This window comes from Phaethon lepturus, unplaced genomic scaffold (assembly GCF_000687285.1).
Source record: "Phaethon lepturus isolate BGI_N335 unplaced genomic scaffold, ASM68728v1 scaffold14364, whole genome shotgun sequence".
Classification (NCBI taxonomy): Eukaryota; Metazoa; Chordata; class Aves; order Phaethontiformes; family Phaethontidae; genus Phaethon; species Phaethon lepturus.
Genome location: NW_010535567.1, coordinates 33,594 through 43,604, shown reverse-complemented (window position 1 = coordinate 43,604; position 10,011 = coordinate 33,594). Strand labels below are relative to the sequence as shown.

Genomic DNA, 10,011 nt, shown 5'->3' with positions numbered 1-10,011 from the left:
AGTGCGGGGAGCTATATTTTAACAGGAAAACTGTAGCAATCTAGTTTTCAGCACACAGTTAGTGAATCCTTTATGGAATATGTGATCACAGTTCTGTATCAGCTGTTACAAGTAATCTGCATCAGCAGAAGCACTAAAGCCAGCAGCTTCTGCTCAGCAGAATTTCAACAATTGTTTGCTGCAAAATGCTGGGGGTGAGCAGCCTAGACATTAATTCAAATGCTACTGGGTTAATCCCACCCTGGCTCTGACACCCCACCAGCTTTTAAGAGAGACTAGCCAAAAAATGCCTGCAGCAAGCCAAATGCAGATGTTAAACAAAATGATGGGCTATTAAATCCAATCCTCTGCTACAGGTGAAACTTATTAGATCTCATTTCAGAATTGAGTAGTTTGTCCCCATTCTACCAACAGGAAGCTGTTTCAGAAGAAAATCTCCCAATGCTTCGAAACCTATCATTTCCAGCCTTGCTTGCACTAGGCCAGCTCAGAGTTACTTGTTCTCGTAGCAACACTGTTCCTTAGGCAAATAGGCTCTCTCTCCCCTCTGACATTTACCCCCTCAACTAGTCTGCATGCAGTTCATTTGTTTTCAGACACTTTTTGCTGGGATAAACAAACACAATACTTCTTATCTTCTCTTAGTCATTCTGGAAGCCATTTGCTGCATGCACTCCATTTTCTCTTTCTTGAAGGCAGAAAATCAGACCTGTTCACAGCACTTGAAAAGAGGTTTCAAATCACTGCACAGTAGTTTAAGCACTCTGTTATAGAAGCGCTCTATAGACAAGGCCTCCTGTAATATGGCATAGATTTTTCATTCCTGCCATTTTCAGCTTCAAAACGTTCACATGCCTACGATTACACTAAGGAGGAAACAAAACTGTGTTTCAGCAGCTGGAGACGTAGTCATACAAGTCTTACCACCAGGACAAGGCAACAATTCCTACTGGCAGATCAAGTATTGTGCCAAAACAGCTTATGTCCTTATACTTATTCACCATGACATATCTGAACTGATGGAAGTTCTTTCATCTCTTGCCGTCTTTTGCAGCCACCCAGCCTAGTCTGGATAGGCTTTTCCTTCCTACATGTTATCTTGTAGGATGATGGCAGATGATCCCATTCCCAGGAATAATTTCAATATACCACCTCTAGAATTAAAGTTACTGGACTATGGACACAACAAGATGACTTATCATCTAGTACACACAGTGAAAAGCAGTACATAAGAGAAAACAAGGTATATAATTATGTAAGTCATAATTATGTTATACCTAAATTTTTAGTCCTATGTGTCTGCTCAACTAGAAATAAAGAACTAATGACACTAAGGGAGTTGTGTTCTTTCTTACATCTCGGAAAAAACTAGAACTTGCATTTTCTTGAATTTAAAACAAACAAAACCAAACTAGAACCACCCAGAAAAACTCTAGACAAAAAATGTCATCATTTAAGGCGTCATATTTTGGACTACTTTTGGAAAGAGAACTGAACACTCAGGAAAGTTAGTGACACACACTGTGTTGGCTGTGCAACAAGGGTTTGGTTTTTTGCCAGCTCAGTTACTACAGTTCAATCTCTGTACGCATTTCTGTGTACCAGAATTGTAGCCACCACGCACTATTTATATGCTCTGGCTAGAGATTCTCATTTATCAAAAGTAAGACTCTCTGCAGCAATAATAAAACGGATTCTTCAGAACATGAAAAAACTTTAACAACTTACTTTAGAAGCTTAACGTGCCATTCATACAAGCTGTCATTTACCAGTTCCACTGAATATATCCCTGTAGAAATATTAGATAGAATTAATTATGCACTAAGAGCTTAACAAGGTAAAATTTAGCAAAAACGTTCTTTGCTTTTAAGTACAAACACTGTCAGTAGACATAAGCAACAGATAAGGTACTGATACCGAGGCACATCCATGCTCCAACAGCAGAAGCACTTTGGAGCAACTACAAGGAAAAAAAAATTCTTTTGTTTCCATTAAAAAAATTCTACATGAATCTAAATGCTTTTCTGACACCTAACCACTTCCTCTTCAAACTTTCCACAGCAACAACTCCAGCTTGCTTAGTACCCAGTATATTTTATACCCAGTATCTGACCAACACGTTTAAAAAAAATTAATCACAGTCTGAGTATGCAGCATTGTATTTCACAGGTTCTCATCAGTATTGGCAGACCAGGACAGGACACCGAACAGTGTATGGACTAGAAGCCCAGAAAAGAAGATACCGCATTGGATGAAGCACATTCCCAACAGCTGACCAAAGCAGACAGAAAGATGCATCAAAAAACCCAGCTGTCTCTGCAAGCCAGCTAGTGATTTTCAGTGGTCCATTTGTTTTAAGCACATTAAACAATAGTTATGCATTTCACTCAAAGGGAAGGATCAAAGGTTATCTGCTATTTCCTTGTATATTCAGGCTTCCTCTCTGCAGAAGTTCACAAGCAGCCGAGGAAAAAAAAGCAATAGCTCTTTAACCATCAGACAAGATTTAGAAAATGGTATGAGTTATGTTCCGAAGTCTAATCTCCTCCCCTCCAGACTCTTCATGCATATACACTAAACAGCTATGATTAAACTTGTTACCTGGGCTAATATTTAACAGTGTATCTATTGCTGACATAACTATTTGGAAGACATATGCTAACTGGGAATCTGCCTAGGATTTCTGAAGGCTGTACAACCAACAGACTGCAGTCACCACATTCTCTCCAAGGAATTACAGTATTCACTCCTGAGTTTTACTATTCTAGAACACATTATCTTGCAGTTGAAATTTTTAAGCATTAGTACTTGGAGTGCAGATGACACTTCCAGTAACCTTTATTTCTAAAGCACTCCAAAACTCAGTAAACAAGGTGAAGAAACCGTGCTTATTTCTCCTTACCACAATGCCACAAACAAGTGGATACTGCATCCATGATCATGATTTCAAATTTTTCTAAGTCTAGGACAACAAAGTAGGTCTGAAAACTTACTGTGCTCTCAATGTCCCTTTTAATCAGCAGCTAGTTCAGAGACGCCACACTTTTCTGTTCAAGGATGAACAGAAAGAGCTATTACGGCCTTTTTCCAATTTCCCAGGTCCAAGGACACTATTTTCTGAATTGCCCTTAGTATAAGTGGAAGTCACAAAGTATAAGAATTTCCATTTGTACTGCTCTGATGTAACACCAGAAGAGTTGACATTCAGAACTCTGCTATCTTCCTCCACCTACATGCAAAAGGGAGTGAAGACTGGAAGAAGCCGCCACTCAGTAAAGCTCTGGCACCTATCACAAGTCCAAAATACTTGTTACAGACCACAGAACAAATTGCAGTAAGGATTCTGACAACATCCTAAGTAATAGAAGATCACAAGAGAAGTTCCATCAGCTTGTTTATTCACTAAGCCTCTCCCCCTATTCCTGCACTCCTTCCACCACCCTAAGAGTCCTGCTCTTACCCGGAATTCACGTACCAGCCCTCCAGCTCCATGGGTTAGCAAGGTCCACATGCTTTGCTAGCTTGCCCAAAGGAGTAACTTTTGCTGGTCTTAAGAGCTGTACTGTACCTAAACCAGAAGTTGTAAAAGGGTTCTTCAGAAAGATACGCACGTTCAGGACTGACAAGAACGCACCTTAGCAGAACAGGAAGCTACTTAATCAACCTTTCAAGCACCCAGATTTTGAGCTGAATAGTATCTGTATGTCCTCAAGAGCAGCAGCAGCAGCAGCGTTGCTCACTGCCTTGATACAAACTTCTTAACACCACTATCCACAGCTGAAGGGGGGTTGTTCGGGTTTTTTTAATAGGCAAGAGGTGTTGTTTGGAACAAGCTCATATACTTTTTTCTTAATTTAGGCAATAAGAGGAAAAAAGTTACTGTTAAGAAGAATTTAACTGATTAGTACCGGTTTCTGAGAGGTCCTTAAGGTAAGGAAGGGAATCAAGGTAGGTTCCCCTCACTTAAAACACAGGAGGTTTTTTGTTTTCTTCCTCTAAAAGGCCATCCATGGAGATGAAGTAAAAGCAAGCACACAGAACCATGAAGCAAGGAAAACATTAAGAGATTAAAAGGTACAAAGAAAAACAGGCCCTTCCAAAATAGAGGCAATGTCTTACTTAATAGCAACTTTACTACAACTAGAATCAAATCCCAGAGTCTTTGGATAAAAACAGTGAGTTGAAGTCACTGTATAGGAACAGCACAGCTGCTAAAGATATGAACGGAAAAGATTGCATTTAATATCCCCAAATTCTTTGTTCCTCCCTCTCCTTCCCTGTCCCTCCCCAAATTTGTGAATTATTCCATATGAACTAGCCAAATATCCAACTTTGTATTTGGAAATGAGATCATCTTAGTCTGGAGGACTTGTGACTCCTATTATCAAAACAGTTTAATGAAACTCCATCTAATTTATAGCAAAATATCTTAATTTGATGGATATTTTTTGCTTCTGTTAGCTTCTAAGAAAATGGTTTCTCTATTGGTTTTTAAGGGTAGTTCTTCACCTACATTTTCCAGACAGATAAGCAACTTTCCTGTTGACAGCAATCTTGCAGTCATCTTTTGCTTGAATTCCAACAGCAGTATTTCAATCACTAAAGAAATGTCAGTTCTAAAACAAATACCACCTTGAATATACACCCATAGTTGAAGTCCTGACAGTGATTTTTAATGCTACTTTTTTATAAAATGGTTTAACAGAAAACAAAAAATTTAAAGCACTATTACTACAGGTATTAATGTCAGAAGTCCCAGTGTTGTCCTATTGTCAATCCTGAAAACATGTAACCTCACATACACTAAATAAAGTGATTCTTATGCAACTAAAAGGCAGCCTTAGATTTTCTGGCTTATATTGCAAAAAATTAAAACAGTGTTAAATTACCTTGCAACAGTTTACCAGAACCTTTAAGTTTCACAATGGTTCCCTTTGTGCGTTAACAGTAAGAAATTAAATTAAGGGAAAAATGGACCGTGGAGCAAGTACTCAGGACAAAGATAGCATTAAAAAAAGTCAATTATCTAATATGCCCCTGCTCACATGGTGACAGTTATCTAACATCAAAAGACAGAACTAGGCTATAAAAGCAGGAGTTCTGTGCAAAGGAGAGGAACTGATACTTAAATTCACTCAAGTCCTAAGACTAAACAAAGCCGTAAGGAATGAATCTGTGGAAGTTTTATAATAAACAGCATTGTTTACTGGCAAAATTTAATAAATGTATCAATAGCATGGTGTTTCAAAGCAGGATTGCCATCAGTTTTATAGCATCAGCCTCCACTTGACACTTCACTTCATTAACGTGTTTAGAGATCAAAATGAGGCATCCAGCTGCTGTCTTTTTAAACATTCTTCAGTCATAAGCTAATACTAAAGTATTAAATTAATTACTAAAGTATTAGCTTATACCCACCCTTTAGTATCTCAACTTCCTTTACAGCTTAGCAAGATCTACTTTTCCTCATCATTTAGAGTATGCTTTCCTACATCAGGAGTTCAGTCTTTTGCAGCTAGTTAAGACTTGTTACTAATCTAAAGCCAAGAAATGGCATTATTAAGCAACTCAAATCCTCACCTCAAAGTACACCTATTACAGGGGCTTCTGGTTGTGCCTCCAGCAGTACCGCTACGTGAGTAAGCACCATAGAGTCTTCAGAGTTGAGCAGATTTGTTATACCCCATCTTTGTTCTAACCACAAAAACAAACCCTGAAGATCATACATGGGCAGTAAAGCATCCCTCATGACTTAACACAGATACATTTCTAGGCTCTTCCTTAGACCCACTAATCCATTCTTTACCAGATAGATGGTGATTAGGGCACACTAGCAAGCACTCAGTTGCAATAAAGCCTAAAAGAAGTAGGCTACCTTAGATCAACACTAGGTTACTGAATCAAATTTATAGTTCACACATTTTACCACTGTCCACAGTACTTCAGCACATAAAGCTATTTACCTAAAAGGTAAATATGGCAAACCAGGAGCCTCTTGCCTCTTCAGGTCTGTCCTTTTATACACAAGTTAAAATGCCATAGCCACCACGTGAAATTTAAGCCCCCTAAAAATAAACTAGGGGAGAAAAGTAACACAGAGGATTGAAGTTTAGACTGACTTTCTAAATCGGGCATTCCTCCTGTTCCCATCCTGGCCTGCACCAGGTTCTCATACCTGGCTGCAGTGATGGAGCTGTCTACTCAGCTGACCTCCAGGAATACATCTTGCCTGAAATCTATGCAATATCTACTTCTCGTATGGTAACACTCAGGCAATTCAATATACCGATTCCTTTGCTGAGCTAGTTTAGATACAGCCCTTATATGGAGCAAATAGAACATCCAACCACCTCCCTAAAGCTAATCAGTGTTTATTACTCAAACAAATTCAAAAGACAAGCTTGTTTTCTATTGCCGTCTACATCCTTATTTCAAGGAATACATGGAGCTCAGGATCAGATTAAGACCATCACAAAATAAGAAAAACAACAGCAGTGTAATTAAGGCTAAAGCCTGTAAAATAACAAAACCTGCTGCTGGACACAAATCCCCCTACAGCAAGTGTATTCTTGTGAGCAGTACTACCCACTGGTAGTAGTCAAAGCTTTTGCCCTATATACCTGGAGAGCTGAATTTCAGGTAGTTATGAAAAATCAAAAAGTCCCACAGGAGTAATCTTGAGTTGTTCTTTGTAGTCATCCACCCCAAGAGCATTCTCATAGTTACACCAGTCCTGTTAATTCTTGTATGAAGCTTTGCATAAGAAAAAGGAAGAACTTTGAGAATGTGTATCCTGACTTCCTTTTTCTCCACATACACTATTTTATATAATGAGATTATATACAATGTATGTATCTATGTATTTCTATATATGTGTACACATATATACACAGACATATATACACACACATATGACAACAAAACACAGAAGGATTAGCAGGAAGTATTTGCCAAGAGAATTCTTTTAAAGTGTATTTTAAGAAGGGAAATCTGAAGCATTTTACCTGTTTTATAACTCTGTGATCTATATATATCCCTGAGTTCTTTCATAAGTCGATCTGAAGCCTGAACTGACCCAGAGACTGCACCCTGAAACAAACAAAAAAGACTCCAAGTAAGTGAAAAGTAATACTTACATCAAACAGATTTCTTTCCATTACAAAGGTACGCTAACTAGAAGGTATTAAGAATATATTAAATTTTGCATTAGGATTAGGTTTTTGAAAAGTTACATATTCTAGTGTAAGTCTATTCAAGACTACTCAAAAGAAACAAGACATGTCCTCCTAAAGCAGCACTTCAGTATATACTGTTACATGGTATAGGTGAGATAAGCTTTTAATCAAGATACAATAGACATTTTTCTGTTAAAGGAGTTGAATTCTCTTTGGCATTTTGATTTCCAAGATGGATCCACAGTACACTTCTAATAGGGAGATATTTCGTTTTACCTTCTGCTCTGACGCACTGGAAGGAAGAACAAGACTACCCTTAAGAACGAGCTTCTGCACACAAGGCTTTGCTGTTTTGTCAGAAGTATATTTTTATTTGGTTATGAAACAAGGTACAGGAGTTGGGAAGTATCCACTATAGAACACCAGCTTCTGGATTAAGTAAGACCAACCAATATATTTAGAAAATGCAGAACCAAAGCAACACTGTTATTTGCAATAGAATAAATAAATAAATAAACCACCAACAACTACACAGAGGAAGACTAAGGTAAGTAAGCTTCAAAATACCAAATACTTTGTTGTGATTTGTCATAGTTCCTGCGTTTATGCAACCCAGGCAGAAATCTTTTCATTCTTTCAGAGATCAGTTCTGTATTACTCAGTATCTCAAACTGATAGCATATAATTTCTGAACCTGCTATTTCAGCCTGAGATACAGTGTTAGAGGGGGGAAAAAAAAATTCACTCTAAAAACCATGAGTTATTGACCAACTAACCAACACACCAGTTATCAAGTAACTGATGTCTACTTAACGTCAACAACTGCTGCACTGGATGTATTCTGCACACATCCCCAACGCTAATAGTTCTGCAACCTTGGTAATAATTTTTTCTGAGCTTTAAGTGAGGACAGAACTTTCTCCTCTTACAAAATCAAAGTGCTTATTTAGAATAACACCATGACAGAAAAGTACCTAGATTCCTCTCTCCAATTCAACGCCGAAGATAGCAGGACAAATTTTGATACTAAACCTCAGATGTTACATGATTACACTGCTGATATATTCCACCCAAAATACCATTTCACGGTCAAGATTTTTGGAACACAGAGAAATAAAAATTAGTGTTACAAGATTTAAAATATGGAAAAGGAATGAGGACTCCAAATGCAGTAAGGTAGCTACCACCCCAAACCCCGACCCTGTGAAACTCTGGCTTTCACAAGCAGTCAGTTTCCCCAAGGTAGATTATTTCATGAGGCACACACAGTCCTCCGCTGCTGCTTGGACTTCAGTCACTCCCACTGAAATACAGGCTAATACAGGAATCTCATAATCATGCTTTCAGGAGCAGGAAAGAAAAAACAATCAACACCTGAAAAAAAATCCCCCACCTAGAATAAAGCTAAGTTCAGACTCCCTATATGAAATACTGAATGATTAATGTGTCTGTTTTTCTACTGCATCTAAAAATTTGAAGAGATTTGTTTCCTCAGTTTCCTTTCAGACACTATGAACTTCTACAGACAGATCCTTTTTGGACAGAAGTGTCAGAAAAGTATTTCTGGAGGAGTCTGATGCAGTTATGACCATTGTCTAATACCTGAAGTGTCAGCCCTGTTTGCCTGAAGTAAACAGTAACACTATATATTCTATCAGTTCTTAATTGTAGGATCAGATTATTTCTTAATGAGGATTAAATATCAGTAATAGTTACTTGATGCTAAAGCCTCCACATAGTCCTTTGTCTTCTCTGTTCAGTAGCATCATATAATATGCTTAGCTTCACACTATAATCGGTAGAGTATTCTTTTAGGTTTTTCATATTCCACTGGATGTAATTATGCAGATTACCGAAATTCCACTAGTTTTTCTTATGTATGTAGAATGAACTTTGTAATTAACTATGCAAATAAAAGGCAACTCCTTTCATCTGATGAAACAAAAGCTAGATAAAGACAGGGCTCCAGACAAGTCATTTCTCAGCTTACCAAAGCCCCTGCCTATAGAGCAGGGGAGAGGGATTGTTCTTCCTTTAACAGCAAGCAAATGATGTTTTATGGAAAAAAAAAAAAAAAAAGTTGTTCGTGTATATTATTTGCAGATTACTATTATTTATACCCACTATTTTCAGATTAGCTGAAAAGGCAAGCATTACACTTAAAGAGTTAACACAACTCAGTGTAAACCACCATTCTCTGTAAAATGCTGTGCTTCTTCAGACCTGTACTGCGAGTGTTAAGGTTGAGACTCATGAATGTGTTGAGTCCTGAGGAAAGAAACTTCACAGAGAAGTGTCAAGATTTTGGCTTTCTTCTGTGCAGAGCTGTGCAATATCCTTGCCTCATCTGCTGTATTTCTTATGGGAAGAAGGCATTTTCTTACATTTTTCACAGAGTATCAACCTCTAAATACAGGCAATTTAAAAACAACTTCGATTCTCAGAGGCATCCTTGTGGAAAATGTAGTTTCCTTACTGCATCTTTATTTCCATCAAATTAAGCTACTGAATTTCTGTATATAATGTTGGAAGCTCACCTTTGCATAATGAAAATTTAAGTACCTTCTGTACTGTAATAATTTAAAACCCAAAACTTCACACACCCACACACTCCGGAGTGCCATTACAACTGCTGAAAAACTGAAGTGGTATTTAAAAAAAAAAAAAGGGAGTTAATTTTAGTGTGTGTGAGGCAGCCTCAGTAGACTTTGTCTATGACAGTGTTTTTCACTCTTTTTTTCCTAGGAGTTTCTAGTTGCGCTGCCTACTCCTTATATAGCAGCATTAAATATAGTTAGACTTGCTACTCTAAAGAAGTGATGGACTGCAAACCAGT

The 10,011-nt window shown here is 37.8% G+C and overlaps 1 protein-coding gene across 1 annotated transcript in view; it reads right to left on the bottom strand.

The window, feature by feature from the left end:
* UBE2Q2 (ubiquitin-conjugating enzyme E2Q family member 2) overlaps positions 1–10,011 on the bottom strand; it is a gene marked incomplete at its 5' end in the record, with an annotated part of 33,481 nt that overhangs the window by 6,953 nt on the left and 16,517 nt on the right. Inside the window, 2 exons of the mRNA XM_010285881.1 lie at positions 1,729–1,789; positions 7,005–7,089. Of these exons, the coding sequence (XP_010284183.1) occupies positions 1,729–1,789; positions 7,005–7,089 (146 nt within the window). The remainder of the gene's footprint in view (positions 1–1,728; positions 1,790–7,004; positions 7,090–10,011) is intronic.